The sequence below is a fragment of the Prionailurus viverrinus genome, chromosome F1, assembly GCF_022837055.1.
Source record: "Prionailurus viverrinus isolate Anna chromosome F1, UM_Priviv_1.0, whole genome shotgun sequence".
In the NCBI taxonomy this organism is placed as follows: domain Eukaryota; kingdom Metazoa; phylum Chordata; class Mammalia; order Carnivora; family Felidae; genus Prionailurus; species Prionailurus viverrinus.
In genome coordinates, this window is record NC_062577.1 from 34,061,802 (window position 1) to 34,082,258 (window position 20,457).

The window sequence follows — 20,457 nt, forward strand, 5'->3', positions numbered from 1 at the left end:
ATGGTGTGTAGGGGGGTTCCATGCCCAGGTTGGGTAAAGACTTTCCTGACAAATGAGCTGCTACTCCTCATTCTATTTTGCCCCCATGTGTGGCTCTGCATAAGCACTTAGCCCTCCCTAAATCTCCCCAGAGAAGCAGGAAATGTCCTAGCTCCCCAGCCATGCTTCTTGCTCTCTCTACCACTGGATCATGGCGTTTCCTTCTGCCTTAAACACTTTCTTTACCTTATTCTCCCGTTGACTTCCTTTGAGAAACTTGAGGGACATCATGGAGTCTACTTCCTTCTCCGTTTTCTTTTCCCTGTACTCACCTGTAACATAACACCTCTCTTATGGAACTGTGGTTGCTTATATAGCTACCCCAACCCCCAGGCACTACCACTAAATAGTGGGTTTTTAAAGATAATAACTACGCCTTTGAATCCCTTATTTCCAGGACCTAAGGTCCTGAAACTTTGAAAGAATTCAGTAAAACTTATTTGAGTGAATGAATGCATAAAAAAATGAGGGAATGAATTTCACTACCAGTAAACTTTCTGGGCTGTTATATAGAACTCTTCCTATGACTGAAAAGAATTTAATAATGCGTTAAACAGAACAATAAACATTACAAGTGTGGGAGTCAGTAACAATTGATCAGCCCCTTTGTGCAAAGCATTGTACTTTGTATTATTGAAAAGTTGCAGAGGAAATACTCATTCCTTACAGTCCTAAGGGGAGGTGTGGAATGTGGCCTAACCCACCACAAGCGATAGCACATTCAAGTGCATGCTACATGCCGTGTGGGCCCAGGTACAGCTCTCCTCACATGTATGGTGAGCCCTGGGTGTTGCTATGTAAGAGACTCTGGGAGTAGAGACACATGGGCTTCCTGGGGAGGCTTTGCAAGTCGCAGAGAAAGTTCCAGTGGTGTTCTAAAAAGAGAAGTAGGGGGCACCGGGGTGGCTCAGTCAGTTGAGCATCTGACTCTTGATTGTGGCTCAGATCACGATCTCACCGTGCGGTTCTTGAGATCGAGCCCAGCCTCGGGCTCCTCGCTGACAGCTTGGACCCCGTTTGGAATTCTCCCCCTCTCTCTGCCCCTCCCCCGCTCGTGCACCCGCTCGCTCCCTCACTCTCTCTTTCTCAAAATAAAGAAGTAAACTTTGAAAATAAGTGAATAAAATAAAAAGAGGAGAAGTGGGATTGGATAGATGGCACGTCTCAACATGAAGATGCGGCATTGGCAGGAGCAGATGATTCCTAGTTGCGAAGAGGTAGAGAGCGTTGCTGGGCAGAATGCAGGGTGCTAGTTAGGCTGTAACTGATGATGTCCTTCACCAGGAGACAGGGGACGTTAATAAAGGACTTTGACTTAAAACTTAGCCACTTAGGTTTGACACTGGCTAGGTTTGCTGCAGTAAACTTCCATCGGGTTCCAAGGCAGCTAAGCAAGGTGATTGATTGATTGATTGATTATTTATTGTTTATAGGGCTGGCTGGATGATGTAGATTGTGGGGGGGGGGACGCCATGGCTAGAGGACAGTTTAATTGCCCAGGTAAAAGAAAATTAGGGTATTAACCAGGCTGTGACTGGGGATGCAGAAAAGAGAAATAGAGCAGTAGGAGACTTGGTTCTGAGCAGGTCTGGGTGTGGACTGACGCAGCACTCAAGTGCATCGGGAGTGAAAAACTGTAAATGTTAGCAGCTCATGACACTGTGTGATTTACATGCTGAGTCCATAGTTAACAGCCACTGCTCTCTGGAATGAAGAAAGAAACAGAAGAAAAAGGGAAGGCGAATGTGACTGTCCACTCAGTTTGACTGAGACCAAAAATATGCCAGGATAAAGTCCAGTGGTTCACGTGACAGAGACAAAAAGAACGTTTCATGTGTCCAAAAGGATAACTGGCTGCTGGTTGGATTTTTTATTTTAAATCCTCTGTAACGGCCCCTGCTTGTGCCCCCGGATGATAATTTCATCCTGGCTCTAAGAGGCAGGAAAAGGTAAAAACAGATTATTTGTGGCTAATTTCACAAAAAGGAATGGTGTCCAATATCTGACTTCATGTCCACCTGGCTCCTGGGTTCCGTCGTTCCTTATCTGCCCCACCAGTGTTGGCCAGTAGCACCCCAGGGATGGTACCTACCCTCTAGCGGGAGTGTGAGAGCGGGCCCCTTCAGTTCCTCGGTCAGACACATGCTAAGGTTTGCATTTGGTAAGAACCCCAAGAGGGAGAAGTTCTGTGCAGACGAAATCTCCAGCTCACTGCATGCAGCTGGACAAGCTCTTCAGCTTTTAACCCCCTTCTGTCAAATGACACTCATTGCAGTGTCTCTGTGGGACACACTCTGTTCCAGGCACTGGGGAGACAGATGGGAGCAAAGAAGACAAGCACGTGCACCTTGATGGAGCTTCCACTCTAGTGAGGGAGACACACATGAACTACCTAGATGTCACAAGGCATTATGTGATGATGGAGAGAAATAAAGCTGATTGCAAATAGAGGGTGATGGGGAAGGCCTCCCTGAGAAAGCGACAGGAAATGATCATCTCCCCCCCCCCCCCAACACACACACACACACACACACACACACACACAAGTTGGGTTGTTAAGAGAATTAAAATGGTTTCTGTGTGCACATCTGGTAAACCCCTGACCCAGGGCCGGCAGAAATGGTAGCTATTATCTGTAAACAATAAACTTACAAAAAAACACAATAAAACCTTGACTTTGGGCTGTTGGGATTTAGGTCTTGTATGAGACAGAGAGGGAGAGAGAGAGAGGGAGGGAGAGAGAAGTGTTATTCTTAAAGCCTGTGTTCCTAGAAAAACAATTCTATTACTTATACCACCCGCCTAAGGAGAGAAAAATATGAAAGCAATGTCTCCAAACTTACAACTGCCTCTCTGCCCCTGCCTAAAACCTGACGTCTTAAGCAAGAAAGAGGTTTGAGACATCAGAGCAAGAATTAGAGACCCCGTGCCTCAACCAGCAGGGCCAGAGTTTCATCCACCTGTGTATTTCTCACCAGCATTGTGTTTGTACAGAGTACGTGCTTGATAATTATTTGTTGAATGCAGGAATAAATGTGTCCTTTTGTGATCAATGTCACAGCACATTTCACAGCTCAGAAAAATTGAGCTCTTTCTCTGAAGGTCCACAGGAGGACCCGTGCCGTGCTTGGGCTAAGGCATAAAAGACGTTGATGCTTTCAAGTAGAGCTAGAACATCAAACGTGCAGCCTTATGCTGGATCCAGTTCCGGTTTCTCATTTATCTCCCATGTATCCACACCAAATTTCCACAGTAGCTACTCCAGACTTTTCAACGGACGGGGTATGGAAATCACTTGGGAAGGTTGCCAGGATAGCACCTTCCAGTGCTGTGGTTGGCTGAACTCTCCTCTCAGCCTGGTTTCCATCCGTAGACTCTGGTGACAACTCCAATCACTATGGTCCAAAAGGAGTGTGATTACTTGCTGAGAATTAATGAGAAAGACCTTATACAGGATTCCTTTCTCTAGTGAGGGGCTTCACACGCCAAGGGCAATCTTCCACAGTCCTTGGAGGGAGCTGGGGCTCACCATTGTTCTGTCCCCAGCAATCCCAGGGAGAACATGAGTGTTTCTGGGAGCAGCAGAGCAGAGACAGGGCAATGCCAAGGGGAGAAATGCTACTCGGCTTGCAGTTTGGACACTCTGCCCCTCCTTGGTGCCCTGCCACCTGCCTGCCTGCCACTTTGAGGGAAAGGTCAGTCACTCTGTGATGTCTACACTTTCTTCAATCACTAAGCCTTTTATTCAGGGAAAGGAGCGTCTGACTGAATCACCCCATTGTTCCAGGACACTTTCTAAGTCCTCTCTTGGCTTTTCCAGGACCCTATTTCCCCCCTTACAACTGTAAAGTGGACAGTGCGTGTATTTATGGTTGAAAATTGGCTGCTGTAGCGAGTTTAATTTTAAAAACAGAGTTCTGGCATATATTCAATATTACTATGGAAATGACTGTTTCCAGCATTTCACTGATAAGCGATAAAGTTCAAGGACTCAAGTCTGTGTGGGAGGTTTCTCACATCCACCAAATTGAAGACCTACTTGTTGCAATAATATTTAATAGGAACTGCTCTCCTCAGTCTTACATATGGAATGTTCTTCTCTCTCTCTCTCTCTCTCTCTCTCTCTCTCTCTCTTTTGTGTGTGTGTGAATTTGTGGGATGAGAGTTAAAGACATGTCCTCACTTTGCTTTGGCTATATAGATAGGAGATAACTATTATAACTGGCTTAAAAAAACACATCTTTAAAGTAATTTTTACGTTAATCACAGATTCTCATATTAGGACATAATGGTCTTACTTGGCTACTCATGTAACACAAAACACACACCACAAACCAGTTTCAAAAACTCACATATTGAAGCTGGAATGTAACCCATGATCCAACAGGCACATTCAAACATTTTAATTTCCCATCTTAAATTGCCTCCATGTATGTTTACATAATCTATATAATCGAGTTCCAGGAAGGATCTGAAGCAGTTCACACCCCTATAGTGTTTTCCAGGAGCCAGTTTTAAGCCGCAAGCATCACCACTGTTTAACCACAAACCTACTTTTGCTGATTTTTATGGAACCCAGGCCTGAGAGAAAGAAGTTCGAACAAGTGGTAACTGTCACATCGGTCCTTGACTGTCCTCACTTGAAGTCAAAGCTTTAATGTTTTCGCTTGGAAATGTGAGGTTGAGTTTCCCTGGGAAATTCTAGAATGCTTCATCTTTTTCCCAGGCTCCTTCCAATGTGTGTATTGTTCTCACATTCTTCCAAATGCTCTCACCAGCCCTAAATATTGTGACAGGCAGATCCTGAGGCTGAGGACAGAAATGGTCTCATTTCTTACTCTTTCCAGGCAGGCCAGCTCATTTTGTGTTTTCAAAATTAGGTGAGCTGTTCAGCAATCAGTGAGGGCCCAGTGGATCCCCATGGGCCAGATTGCACAGCCTTCTGCCGGCTCCCCATCAGCACCCCGGAGCTCGGCCTGGGTGCTGACATTTCACAACGGTTTGTGGACGGGAGGAGTCCTGAAACCCGAGCAGGACCAGGGAAACCGGCCTGGGAAGGGTCACTCTGGGTAATAATAAATAAACAAGATTCCCCACAAAGAATGAGTTCTCCTTCTGCGTCCACGCCCTGTGAGCAGCTCTCTGCGTGCCTGAATGCTACAGTACAGAACAATTCGGAGACCTGGTAATTCCTGTCCCCACTCTACAGGTGGGGACACTTAGCGTATAGATGTATGCCACACCAGTGGCCACACTGCATTTAAACCCATTTTGGTTTGTTAGCAAGTTCCTGTTGTGTCTGGTCTTACTTCAGAAGAAACACAGTATTAGATTCCTTTTCAAGAATTAAAAAAAAAACACACACAAAAGCCAAAAACGTATGGTTCCAGCATATTCCAGCATACTCTCAAGTGGGAAGAATCAAAATAAGGTTTGACAGTTTCACCTTAGAATTCCAGAGTGTCACCTTGCCTTGGGTCATATGTAGGCCACAACCAGTCAGTGTTTCAGAATGAATCCTCTCTGGGGGAAGAAAAAGAAAAAGAAAAAAAGAACACTTCTTTATTTTATTCTGCAAATACAGAATGTAAAGTAATTCTAGTTTAAATGATCACATATAAAATATGCATTTTAAAAGGATATTAACATGATCACCGAATACAGATTGCATCATGTCATTAACCAAAGAACCTTCCATGAAATGTGTAATTAATTAGGGGTAGGTCTTTTCAGAACAAGGTTTCTCACAGGTGCAGTGTGAACGCACAGCCCATCGGGGCAGGTCTGGCCTGACATCCGTGCTGCTTTTCAGGACAGTCCGGCACCTGGAGGCCCCCGTCAGCTCGTGTGTCAGTCACAGCAGCCTCAGTTATCAAAAGACCCATTGCAGTGCTGTATATTTTAAGCACAGTTGAAGAATAGCTGGGCAAAAAAGGGCCTTTCAACCATGGGAATTCAAAAGCAAAGGGCCCTCAAGAGGCGATTTCAAAACCCTACTCATTCAGCTTTATTCCAAAGCTTAATGACATGCTCTATTTGATATAGTTAGGCGAACTGTTTCATCAAAACCTTTATCCGGAGCTTGGAATTGCAATATTAGGTTTGTAGGTTGGCTCCCTCGGCCATACTGCAAGGTACTGCGGAGTGCTGGTTTACCTTTGACAAGTACATAGAACCGGCGAGGTTGATAAATGACATAGGAAAGGCCACTCTTATTTTTATGTGTTGAGAACTTACCATAGGCCATGCTTTGTGTCTTTTGCATTCAGTTTCTTTCCTTATTCCCACCCTTTGACATATAATCTCCAATTTTATAGGTGGTGCAGATGAGTCTCTGAGAGGCGAAGTGACTGGCGAGTGTTCACACACACTGAGCCTTAAGCGTGGGACATGCCTCTCTAAGCTGGAGCCTTAACCATGCGTCCCATAGCAGGTGGTGACAGGCATCTCAAGCCTTGAATTTGTGCTTGCGTTCTTACATTTCTGAGAACAGTGAAGCCACTGTGGACAAGGGTCTTTGCTTCCTTGTGGGTCACAAGGTATGTGAGGTAGATCAGCCCTCTGGTTCAGCCAGAACTGTGGTTCTCACAAGGCCTCAGGCTACGCCCCATAATTCCCTCCCCCTCTTTCCCTGCAAGGCAGCAGATGAGAGGATCTCGGTTGCTTTCGCTTCCCCAGTGTAATCAGACTTGGGGTGAATGAGAAGGGCCCAGAAAAGTTCATACAAGAGAAGCAAATCAAAAGCCTTGTCTCTTCTCTGCTTGGGTGTAGACACTCCCAACTCACTCGTGCAGGAGCGCAGTCATTTCCTCCTGAAGATGACACAATTTACCGGACAGATTAAGATTAAGCCAACATCTAGGAACAAGAGTGTACATTATCTCAAGTTCCCTACATAATACCAAGGGTTTTTGCTGGTTGGGTTCTGTCTTTCTCAGACTTTTGACCTTTCAAGGCCAAGTCTATGGCTCTAGTCATGTTTCCCAGCACATGGTTATCTTTGCAGACAAAAGCTGTAAGGACTCACAAAAGGATGGCCACACAGTATGGCAGGAGAACTTGCCCTGTAGTGGAGGTAAACTATTTTGCTCAAAAACTAGGCTTCTGGGGGTGCTTGGGTGGCTCCGTCAGTTAAGCGTCACATCGGCTCAGGTCGTGATCTCCCAGTTTGTGGGTTCTATGCCCCATGTCGGGCTCTGTGCTGACAACTCGGAGCCTGGAGCCTGGAGTCTGGAGCCTGCTTCGGATTCTGTGTCTCCCTCTCTCTCTTCCCCTCCCCCGCTCACACTCTGTCTCTCAAAAATAAATAAATGTTAAAAAAAAATTTAAAAACAACCACAACAAAACTAGACTTCTGTGGTTTTGAATTCTCTATAGACTTTACTCCTAAGCTCTTCTAACCCAGAGTTTTTTTTTTGGAGCAATGTGAAAAGTGGAAAGAGGAGACGAATTATTTGTATCTGTTAGCACCACATGCCTGAATGTTTGCCAGGCACCAAAACTAGCTTTTTCAAACTGAACTCATAGTCTTCCTGCACAAAACTGTTCTCTCCTCCTGTGTACCCCGTCACAGTTGAGGATCTCCCATCCACGCAACCATCTAATGTGGAATCATCAGCCATCCTTATCACTCCTCTGCTGCTGCCCAGCCTTGCACAATCTAAGAGGGAGCCACTCTACCTCGAAAGTCTCCCTCAACCATTCTTCTCCTTCAATTCTCATTCCGTTGGTAAATCTAGACCTAGGTCATGGCTTGTCATGACTTATAAGATACACTCCTATTTTATCTATCTCCATCTTCTCCCCCACCGTCACCATGACCATCCATCACCCTGTAACCAGAACCAGATTAATAAAACACGGATCGGATCACATCATTCTACTGCTTAAACTCCTTCGGTGCCTCCCACCCCCACTGACAAGAAAATTGTTTCTTGTAAGATTAACCTACTTTATAGTTCTATCTCTTACCAACTTTAAAATCTTTCCCCAATTCAAACACACATTCTTGGACAATATCTTTGGTCACATTGGATTTCTTACCCTTGCCCCAAACTCTAAGGACTTTTATGTCCCTTTGCCCTTCTTATTTCAAATTGTTTTGTCCAAGCAGAATTTCCTGCTTCAAATATTTGAATGCCTTCTCACCTTTCAAAGCATAATCACATGCTTCATTCCAACATTCCTCCAACTACACCCCAATAGAGTTCATTTATGACACTATCATAATCTGTATTTATATTGTATTATGAGCATTTGTTGAGCATTTGTGCATATGTGTGTGTGTGTGTGTGTGTGTCCCCTTGCCTTCTCCCATCACCAGAACCTGAGCTCCAGATCCCAAACTTCGAATTCTCTTTGTATTTTTATTTCCTAGCTCAATAAAAGGTTCACAGTAGATGGTCCATAAATATCGTTGAATGAACAAATGAGCTAGTGAACCCCATTTGAGCAGGAATGACATTCAGTACAGCTAAGACAACACTGTGAAGATGTACAATATTATATTAATTGTATGATAGTTGAAACTCAGGCACAGTGAACCAAAAAAGGCTAAGAAGACTGAAGATATTTAAAATTCCCTAGGAGGTTCAAATAAACAAAGACTCCATATATAACAGTAGCTTGGTCTGGTAACGGGGTAGGGGGTGGGGGGCGGTGGGTCACAGAGAAAGCTAAATGAAAAGCTAAACTTGTGTAATGCTGCTTTTACTGACAGGCATATTTCTTTGAAAATCAGTTAAAAAATTCATATAGTGACTGCTTCTTACCTGTCATATTGCTCTGCAACTAAATCACAGCCTCGGGTTACCGACTGCTAAAAAGTGTTTGGCAAACACAGTGGAATGAACATTAAACACACCCCTGTGTACAAGTAACACCCTGAGAGCCCCGGATCCAGCTCCTCCTGACAAGGCTCTACGTGCAGTTTTCTGTTTCTAGGTGTTTGGTTCCACATCGAGCTCATGTGTTTTTACAACCATTCAATTGTCACATCGAATCCAAATCAAAGTGACGACTGGTAACTGCCTGCAAGACTAGCACATTGCAGTTCCTCCTCTGTCTCGGGGTCTTTCCCATGAGACCCAACTGATTTAATTTGCTTCTTTTCCCCAAAAAGGCTGTGAAACTATTCCTTCGATCCAAAACCAGAGCTTCTGGCAAGGGAGGGAAGATACTATGAATGTTTGTATAGCTATAGAATGACTACAAATATACGTGTGGGTATCTTTTGCCTTTGATGTCCTACGAATGATCTCAGTCACAGACATTAAGAAGCAGAATAAATAGAGGAGGTATTTCATGCCACACTTTCTGACTCTAGACCTTAGGTGTTACATATATAGTCATTTTCACAGGACCTGGGAATAAGAAAATCTGACTTCCCTTTAATACCTTGGTCTTTTTACAGAACTGAGTGGCACCAGCATTCTGGTTGGTTTTCATTCCAGGGTGGTTCCATCACTCTGAATACTTACCTCTTCTCTATCATTCACATCACAATTATTTCAATCCTTCCAGTTGGCAGATGACCTGGTCTCGGACATTTTCACCGCCGTCGGCTCAGTGACGTCAGCCTTGTTGTTGATCCTCTTTCTGGCGGTGGTCGCTTCCGTTATTGCCTCCAACAAAAGGGCAACTCAGGGAACCTACAGCCCCAGCCGTCAGGAAAAGGAAGGCTCTCGAGTGGAAATGTGGAGCATGATGCCACCCCCTGCAGTGGAGAGGCTGATTTAGGAGCGTCTGTCTCCTCGAGAAAGAGATCTACACACTCGTGAACGTGATGACTGTATCTGAGCGTCTTTCTAACATACCTGAACATATCAATCTACAACTGGGGTCTCATTGAAACAGTGGGAAAGATTCCTCTGGCCACCTTAAAGACTTTCATGGTGGCTCAACCTGACATCATTGTTTTATTATATTAGCCAGTGACAGAGCAATGTTTTCGTGCCAGTGATCTCAGCCTCATAATTAGCAAAAGTATCTTCCAGAGCAGTGTCTTCTGGGAAAAGCTCCAGTCACTTAGTGTCTGGATAGTTAAGTGCCTATCACTTAAACTTTTTTTTACCCCTTACATCCTGGGGACACCTTCCTTAGTTTGCTCATTAGCTGGAAACCGCATTTTTTTTTAACACAAAAATGACAAAATACATTTCTCACTCTTCCTATCCTATGGTGAAAGATTTTAGTTGTATGTATACCTACGATGAGATGTATACTTTTCCCCTTTAATCATGGGTTCAAGAAAGCCATGGGAATAACCTATGTTTAAAAAGTGACCCAACGTCAGCTAATAAAAATGGAAATGTGGCTAATCTCCTTTCTGAGTTGTTTATTTGTTTGTTTGTTGGGTTGTTTTGTTTTTTGTTTTTTGTTTTTTTTTTTTTGCATTTTGTGATACTACATGTGACACAAAGTAGCCTCAAGGTGCATTTGAAGAATCCTCTTGTGAATTAGATCTTTTAACTAGATCATATCAAGCATTACTTTTGAAGTCATGGCTCTCTATAAGGGATAGCTGAAGGTCAACACACTTCCCTAGACAGAAAACAAGATAGGAGGAAAACACGAATTCTCAAACCTAAAAGATCAAGCTTTTTCCTTCCAACTGTTCTTTGATAAGTCAGAGTCAGCGTCAAATAGTGATATTGTCTACAGGTAAGAAAGAACCCCATAGTGAGGTGTATGCACTTTAAGGGGTACGTGTGTAAGACTATCTGCGGGGTATGGAGGGAAAATGCTAGGCCTTTTATTTCTCTATATATTTTCCCCCGATGATTTGGTTAGAATTTTATGTATGTTTTGAAATTAAAACATTAAAGTAGCATATAGGTAACAGTTTGTATGTAGTAAAATAGCATATAAATAAAAGTTATAATAAACATGTTTATTTCCATATATATATGAATATATATATATGGAATATATATATATATGTGTGTATATATATATATATATATATCTGGGGTATATGCTCAAAAAATTCAATAACATGAATATTTTAAAATCTGCTCTAGAGCAATCCATCCTTCTCAACCACTGAAGGGCATCATTCCAGAAATTGCCCCTCTCTCTTCCACGTCATGTTTTTCCACCGAGCTGGATCATTCCTGTAGCACCAAACATGCTGTCATATTTCCTATTATATAAAATTCTCTCCTGCAGCCCACTTCAGTTACCATCCTATTCCTCCCCATTTCTTTTAGCAAAATACCCCAAAAGAGTTTTCTAGACTCTCTGCCTCTCCTTCCTTTCGCCTCATTCTCTCTTGAAGTCAGACTAATTTGGCTTTTGTCTGCAGCCCCCTCCATGAAATAGTTCACGTCAGGGGGGTCGCTGATGACGGCCACATCGCCAGATACGGTGGTCCCTCCTTAGTCCTCGCTAACCTGAGCTCTCAGCAGCCTTTGAAACAATTGCCATTGTCTTCAAGTACTTTCCACCCAACAAGACACCATTTCTTCTTGATTTTCCTCTTACCTCACTGTCCAGCTTTTCTCTGTCTTTTTTTCTTTCCTTTCTTTCTTCTTTCTTTCTTTTTTTCTTTCTGAGAGAGAGAGAGCATGTGTCTGCTCTCAAGCAGGGAAGGGGAAGAGGGAGAGGGAGAGAGAGAATCTTAGGCAGGCTTGACATCCAGTGCAGAGCCTGATATGGGGCTTGATGCAGGACTCGATCTCATGACCGTGAGATCATGATCTGAGCTAAAATCAAGAGTCAGGCACTTAACCGACGGAGCCACCCAGGCACCCCTCTCTGTCTCTTTTGATCATTTCCCCTCATCTCCCTGACTTCTGCTTTATCACAACAAATCACATATTTTTTTGCTATTTCCCCTGACTAGAATTTAAATTACATGATGACAAGAAGTGTTGTTTTTTGTTTTTTTTTTAATTTCACTGCAGCATATTCTACCTAGAACAGGCCTACAACACCATAAATATTTTCTGCATAAATGAACAAATAATGAATGACTGGTGTACAAATTTGTACCTGGTACCAGAAAATCCCAGAGTGGCTCAGTGGGTTGAGCATCTGACTTTGGCTCAGGTCATGATCTCACAGCTCATGAGTTCAAGCCCGCGTCGGGCTCTGATAGCTCGGAGCCTGGAATCTGCTTCGGATTCTGTGTCTCCCTCTCTCTCTGTCCCTAACCCACTCACATTCTGTCTCTGTCTCTCTCGAAAATAAATAAACATTAAAAACAATTTAACAACTGCTTAATAGAGGTTTACATGGGAAGGATAAAAAGAGTTCTTGCTCAAAGGAAAAAAAAGTAGTTGAGTTTAAAAAACTACCAACTAAAAAAAAAAATCAGAGTAGAAGTTGGTCCTATTGGGATTAACACAGGTAAGAAGAAAAAGATCACAGTCAATGGTAATATTTTAAGTTTAAAAAAGACATCTGGTTAATCTGGCTGCTCACCCTCTTACCGTGTCCAGTTTAGGGATTTGGGCAGGAAAACACATTCAAATATATGCATGAATGAATGCATGCAGGCATGAATAAGTGAATTGTTCCATGTGGATGCTCCAAACACAGGAGGTAATTTACAGGCTGGCCCTGCAAGCCAAATCTCTACATCTTTGAACAAGCTTATGCAGGAATGCTTCAAAATTAGCCCCAAGGAGTATTTATTCTGAAGTATCTTTAACAAGATAAACATCACCTTTAGTAGAAAACTCCAGCATCACCAGGGTTGATGCAACTTTCATTTGATACATATTTTTGCAGTTTGTGTTAACTTGTTTTCAAAGATGGCCGAAACTATTTCTCTGGCACTCAGGCTCATTCGCACTGCGACATTGCCAGCCCTCCCATCAGGAGGTGGAGTCTGTTTGACTTCCGCCTGCGTCAGGGCTGGAATGACCAAGAGAACGTCATGGAAATGGTGCCAGGTGCAAAAGGCTTGCAGCTTTTTTCCCTCCACTCCTGGATAGAATGAAAAAAACACGTGGAGAGGGGCGCCTGGGTGATGCAGTCGGTTAAGCGTCCGACTTCAGCCAGGTCACGATCTCGCGGTCCGTGAGTTCGAGCCCCGCGTCAGGCTCTGTGCTGATGGCTCAGAGCCTGGAGCCTGTTTCCGATTCTGTGTCTCCCTCTCTCTCTGCCCCTCCCCCGTTCATGCTCTGTCTCTCTCTGTCCCAAAAATAAATAAACGTTGAAACAAAAACAAAACAAAACAAACAAAAAAAACACGTGGAGAGAGAGGCCCCTCTGTGCCAGCCTTCCCGGCAGAGCCCGCTTTCAGCCACCATGCCTGCTGGATGCAGCCACATAGTGACCCACGTGAGACCAGAAAAAAAACAAAGAAACACAAAACCCCAATCAATCCACAAAGAGAAATAATAAGTCATCGTTTGAAGCCACAAGGGTTTAGGGCGGTTTGTTATACAGCAACTGGTTCCAGAGATACAATTATTCACACCAAGGAGGTCAACTAAGGAATATGGCAATAGGCCACACTTTTCTGATTCTCATTTCTTTGGTTCCAAAACTGTTGCCCTAGGAACGAACGAGTAGACTATGCAGTATTCATCTGCATAATAATAATTAGTACATTATTAATAAAATATGACAAATGTATGCCTGATTTCTCTCAGAGTGGAAAGTTAGGTGAGGATCCATTAAATGCAAACACAGCTCTGGGTGGCTCTAAGGGTCACGGTCCTTCCAGGGCAGCTGCTCACAGGCTTGGGACAGGGGTGGAAAGTGGACACAGTCGTCCTACTTCCTGCCCTGGGTGAACGCTGGCGGAAGGCAGCCAATGGATAAAGCACATCTGGTGTGTGTTTACGAGGAGTGATGGGAAGGCTCCTTCAAGCGGCCTCTCACAGGGCTCGTGTAGTCACAGTGAGTGCAAAGAGAAGCAGGAAGTGACAAATGATTGTAACTTAAATCAGCTGTCAAACCTGCCCCTCTTTTACTTCCTAAAATAATCACCGCCTCACAGGTCCTCTCGCCCCGGGTAGCCATGATTATTACTATTACCAATTAGTATTAGTGGCAGTAATTGTAGAGGTAGAAGTAGAAGACATCATTATAATGATAATTTTGATTATTAGAATGATAATGAGGGATCCTAGAGGGAGCTCCAGCTAAGGGCTCAGGCTATATTTCCCTTGCTGCACTACATGCAGCGTGTCTCATTGAAAACCTTACGACAGCTCTTTGAAAGAGGAAACTTTCGTCCTCCTTTTAAGAGCCTCTAGAGACTAAGGTTTGAGTTTCTGATCTGCCCCATCCAAGGGATGCGAACTGCCCAGAAAATGGGAACAAAATACTTCTGTCTCTCCTAGGCATATTATAATGCTTATTAGTGTCGAACACTTGGCTGTAAGCACACAATGTGTAGCATTCGTTATTAGCATTCAGATAAGATGTCAGCAGGGCTAGTGGCTAGCACAGGTAACAGTTTCTTGCACCTTCCACTCTATCTGCTAAGCAAACCATGCTAGTAACCACTCTTCCTCCCCTCCTTAACATCACCCTGTGATGTATTTGTAAAATAAGCAGGTTTTGTGCAGACAGAGATTATTTTTTCACATCATTCTCATAAGTCACAATGGCCCCGTGATGGCTCTCCCAAAGAAATCACTTCGTCCGTTAAGACTGACATGAATTGTACATACTACTTATAGGCTCTCAATAAAATGTCAGAAAATAAATCAAAAGGCCTCAGGTTTCTCAGTCCCCCAAACAACTGACGATAAGAATAATTTTTTTTAAAAAGTTTTGCTTTAACAGACATGATTTTTCCCCCCAGGCTTTGAGGGATTACTTCTTAAGCCTCTTTTGTTAAGAAATCACAATCATTGAGAACATCAAGAGCAAGAAAGATTGACCCATGTATTTTGATGTAAATCATCCTTTTAATGATGATTAGCTAGCCAGCCTCACCTGGTTTTATGCTCTATGGGGTTATGATTCAAACCATGAAACTTTCCTTAATTCTGGAGTGAATATGACCTTTCACATTTCAATCTGCTTCCAGCAAAAGTGCAACTTTACTATTGTGCATTGCATCGAATAGCGCTGAAAAAATTCATGTTTCCAATTTAGGCCCATTCTTCTGTGATTTGGTCCCCAGGCTTCACTTTACATGGTTCCAGAAACCTGGGAACAACATCCATCAAATATATTTGGCAGCACTGGCCTAAGGAAAGCTGCTTTAAGAACCAGTCCCAGAGCCTTCTGATACGGTGGGTGACAAGGTGACAACATCCCCTTGAAAACTGCTCCCAAATCCATCGTCCAGCTCTAAGTGGAGCACCTCTTGGAGGTACTCATGGTTTGCAGGCTGAGGCCTCAAAATCAGAGCTCATTCGGGGCTGAAACAAAGCAAACCCTGAATGGAAACAAGTGTATGTTGTTAAAAGTCCCCAGAGTATAGGTGCTCGAGAACCCTTTTGTGACTCAGCCCTTTCTGTCATGGGTTTGAATATGTCATTTCATAGGTCAATTCGTTCAGTAGCCTGCTCAGCATCCAAAAACCTTTTTCTGCTTGGGGCAGTTATCCACAAGGTAACTTCTGGGTTAGCTTCCCCATAACAGAGGTAATTCAGAAAACTTACTTTACCAGCTCAGCCCTGCTTTTCTGAAAAAAAAAAAAAAAAAATTGCTCTCCATTTGAACAATTTGGGAATGCTTAATTTTGCAAAAGGATAAACAACTAAACACTAACCACCAAGAGTAGGTTTAATTTGAAAACATTTTGTTATACAGAAAATTCAGTTAAGCCTTACTCTTAAGGTTTCCCTTATGGAGATCTTAAAATTACTAGGTCCCTGAGGTCCAGAATACAGACATCTTCACAGGAACCCAGGATCAAATTCTCCTAAAAGTCTTTGTTACTTCTCTAATGCATTGGTATTTCATTTTCTGATAGACAGAAGGGAAGCCAGGAGGTCCTCTTGACTGGTGATCAGAATAGTACGTGGATTTCAATCCAACATCCCTCTATGGCCAAGTACTAATGTAGTTCAAATATTGAATCTGTAGTAATAAGACTTAAGTGTCTCAAACAGAAGAGAAGTGAGGACAATCTAATAATTATAGCAACAAACTGCCATGTGAGTGTAAAATAGATTTAGCTATTTTTCCCCCATCAGTGTTGTGACCCACTAAACTTTCTTGTGTATCAGCATAATCGCCCCTTTATGACCCATGGAAGGAAATCTAACTTTGTTCAATACTATTTACTTTTCAGCACAGATTATTCTATTCTGATTTAAAGTCTACCCCTTAATCAATTTCTGCTACCTCTTCCATCTAAGACAAGGGAGCAAACTGAGCTAGCTGGTGACTCCTAGGCATCTCCCTACATTTCTGCAACTCTCACCTTCTGGGTGTCAGAACACTGAAGTTAATTAAATCCAGGGATCTGAGCTCTCTCAGAGCCCAGGGATCTGAGGGTCCCCTCCTCCTGCCTCAACTCCCCAACTCATTCTTTTGCTGACAGTTTCACAGATGCCCAGACCTCTAGGGCTTCCAGAACTTCCCAGCCCACGTGAGGTTATCAGAATGCATGTTTTGAATTATTCAAACATATCTGGAACATACAAATCTGATTTTAAAACCAGTACATGTATTAATACTTCTCTCACATTTGATAGAGAAATGATCCAGTTCATTCACATAATGAAAAAAAAAATCACCAAATGTCTTGCATTTGGTGCCAAGTACAACATAATTAATTGAAATCAAACATACTTTCTGAAATCTTACCTGGGATGAGAAACAGTGGTGGTAGAAAAGATTGCACAAAACGGCCAAGAAATTTCTGAAAGGAGTCAATTATCCTGAAAGGAGGTTGTTTTGCTGTCCAGAGCAGAAAAAGTAGCAGAGCTCCGAAACAAATGCTCCTATGAGGAAGAGGTAGTAATGGATAGAAAAGAGAGGGAAGGGAGAAGCCAACTATATAAACACTGGTCTGGTGACATTTAAAATGTAATAGGATGAGAAAGGTTAAAAAAAAAAAGTTCAACCCATAAGCAAGGATACCCAAGACAAATCACAGAATAAGAGGCAGCTAATTAGGCTGAAATTTCCACATTGCTGAGTATGTCATTCAAAATACCCGTGATGTCAAAAGGAGATCATGACCTGCTTTACAATGTGCCAAGGGTCGAATGTGATGCAGATTCTATCAAATAATTTAAATACAAATAAGTCTTAAATGACCTCTAAATTCTTCCCTGCTATGCTAACATTTTCAAAATCATTAAACAAACGTGTAGAGAAATCACTGGAACAAACTGAATGTCAGTTGCTTGTTGTATACATTATTCACTTTAAACGTTAAAAAATACATAATGGTCTCTACTGTTAACACCGTTACCCCAGACTAACCTACACCTTGTAATAAAATAGTGTTAGCAAAGCCACTTGAAAATCCTTTTAAAATCTTGAAATCAAAATCTCCAGAGACTTTTTAGTTCGCCTTACAACGGCAGGTTGTATCGATACATATCAATGTCAATATCAATACATATCAATATCAAATACATATCAGTACCAAAACTCTGCAACAACCCCCCCCAATAGTATTCCTTGGTAGTTGTACAGAATGTTACTTTGCTATAATGTGATCACCCGGTTTTTAAATATAATTTTGATGAGAAATCATTGCTTACATTTTTCTAGCAGGAAGTTTTGAAAAGACTAATTTCAAGTGCCTCTCAACTGTCATTTGTTTAGAAACTCAAGAGGCTTTCTAACAGTCTGTCAATAAGCATACCCCATATATAAGGAGCCAATAATATAAAACAGAGCATTTCCTCCTCACGTCTGTCTCACAAGTTGGGATTTTTGCCTAATGGGTTGTATCTAATTCGGACATTTATCAAATCTCTGAAAACTTAGCTATTGCTTCAATATGCCTTTTTAAGTTCACATTTGGGAGAAAATTGAGTTAAATTCTAAACGAATACCATCAGTTTATTTCGGTATCTCAAAGTGAGACCTCAAATTAGAAACTGGAGTTTTAAAAAGGAATTTGTGCATTTTCAATACATTCTTTAAAATTAAAGCCAGTTACTAGAAAACACCATCAACAAGAAATAGTCTCCATATTTGAAGTAAGTTTGATTAAGGGACATTTGGGTGGCTCAGTAGGTTAAGTGTCCAACTTCAGCTCAGGTCATGATCTTGCAGTTCATGGGTTCGAGCCTCGTGTTGGGGGCTATCAGCTCAGAGCCAGGAGCCTGCTTCGAATTCTGTGTCTCCCTCTCTCTGCCCATCCCCCACTCATGCTGTCTCTCTCTCTCTCTCTCTCTCTCTCTCTCTCTCTCAAAAGTAATAAACATTAAAAAAGAGTAAGTGTGATTCTAAAGTAACAAAACCAAACTGAAGAGTAAGACGTTTGTCACCAATGCTGCTTCTTGAACAGGAGAAAAATAAAAACGTTGTAGATAACATCTGTGAAGATGTTGAAAGGGTGTTCAGATGCTCTGAACAGCTTTGTGTAACAGTGGCTCCACATTAAAAAATTCTTAAGTTATACCTTTCCTTTTTCTCAAAATTGGTCTCACCAAGCATTCTCTTACAGTTACCATGCATAGTCAAAATGGGGTTCCCTGACCTGCTATCCAACAACTGCACCTAAAATTAAAAGGGATGAAAGAAAGGGAAGAGATACTACAGAGAACATGTATATATAATACAAAGGTTAGGTGGGATTGAATTAACTGAGCTGGAGAGTATGGGGGAAAAAAAGAGAGAAATGAAGAATCTGTACATTAACACAATCTTACCAAATGTTATCAGGAAATTCTGTACTCAAAAAATTAAAATCTTGCATAGTACAGTTTGTGAAAAAAAAAAGTCTTGTCCAATAAAGGGGAAAGTCGATAGAAAAGAAAATCATACAGGGAATCCATGTTGGGCATGCCATTTAATTTCTGTCCTGCATTTCTGCCTAACAGAATGGAGGCTGAAACCAAACTGTCAGGTTCATACCCCAGCTTGGTCATTTGTTGGTATGGGGCATTAAGTATATTACCAATCTATTTTATTCCTCAGTTTCTTCAGGTCTACATGGGAGTAATTACAGTATCTACTCCAGCAACTCTTAAGGGCACGGTCTAGGTGCTTTCTTTTTTTCTTCTTTTTAAAGTTGTGCAGCTAGTTCTAATAAAAAGCTAGGTTTGAGAGCTACCAGATTAGATAAATATAAGATTCATATAGCTTTATGTTACAGTTTCATACTCCAAAATACCATGAGTTCAAACATCTACACAACAGTTTCTCAGTAATAATTCATTGTAAGAACAGATAACTTCTATTTTAAATAAAGAGATGGAAAGCTTCAGGGAAATTAAGTAACAGACTCAAATCAATGGCAGAACTTGGGGGAAGGTTTTAATTCACCTGGAAACATCCACAGTACACTATTTTATTTTTATGCTATTCATACTATATTTTTCATGTATGTGCAGATTTTTTATGTGTGCTGTAACTCATTCTGTTACTTCTAGGCAAGAAAATTCTCAGACTCACTACATAATAATACTCCAAAGAGGATATTTTCTTTCACTTATACATAAGGAAATTGTGTTTTTTGTTTCTGCATTAATAAAATAAAGATATGACCATCTCTCATACACAGACACTGAGAGGTATTGAAACTAACCCTTGTGAATGTGGTAGGCAAAATGTAAAAAATCCAAATCAATATATACCTGAAACTAATATAACATTACATGTCAACTATACTTTGATTTTTAAAAAGTTAACTTTTTTTTTAAATCAATAAAAGTTAGCTAAACTTTACGTGTACAAGGATAATATCTCTTTTCTTGTTGTCAGACCATAGCTGCTTCTATGGAAACAAGACAATCTCAGCATATTACCCCCCAAAATTCTGCAACTGAAGGGAAATTTCATGTTCATTTCAGTAGGAATTTGACTTTTGCCCTAGGTGCAACTATCATAGCTCTTGGATGAGACATTCACCCTTCCAGTCTCTAGAGCATTGTTCATATACTTTACTGTATTTCACCTCTGTCCTCAACTTGTAAACGAAAGTCAATAAATACAGTCGTTTGGCTTGGATGGTCCTGCTCCGGTACATTTGGTGACATTCTACTTACCTATTCTATGATTTTAGAACTGAATATAATTAGTTGACCATACAAGAAGGAATGGATACCTCTCGAACAGACCTGTCAGAAAGATTCAGGCTTGAAGTTACACTGCAACAGTTACAAAGCTCAGGGATGAAGACAGTTGGGTCCGACAGCAGGTCACCTAGAACACCGAGGGAATAACTGGCTAATTATAAAAGAAGAGTCACCCCCATGCAAAAGTTTAATTATGACCAATTTTATTTCATAACTGCATTGTTGGGCACTTTATGGTAGTATGTAGTTCATCCAATATTTGCGTTTGCATATTTTTTTAAAAATCCCCAAACAA

At 41.8% G+C, this 20,457-nt stretch overlaps 1 protein-coding gene across 1 annotated transcript in view; it reads left to right on the top strand.

Moving 5' to 3' along the window:
* CRB1 (crumbs cell polarity complex component 1) overlaps positions 1-9,777 on the top strand; it is a 208,625-nt gene extending 198,848 nt beyond the window's left edge. The window contains exon 12 of the mRNA XM_047840392.1: positions 9,562-9,777. Within this exon, the coding sequence (XP_047696348.1) occupies positions 9,562-9,777 (216 nt within the window). The remainder of the gene's footprint in view (positions 1-9,561) is intronic.
* Positions 9,778-20,457: the final 10,680 nt, after the last annotated feature.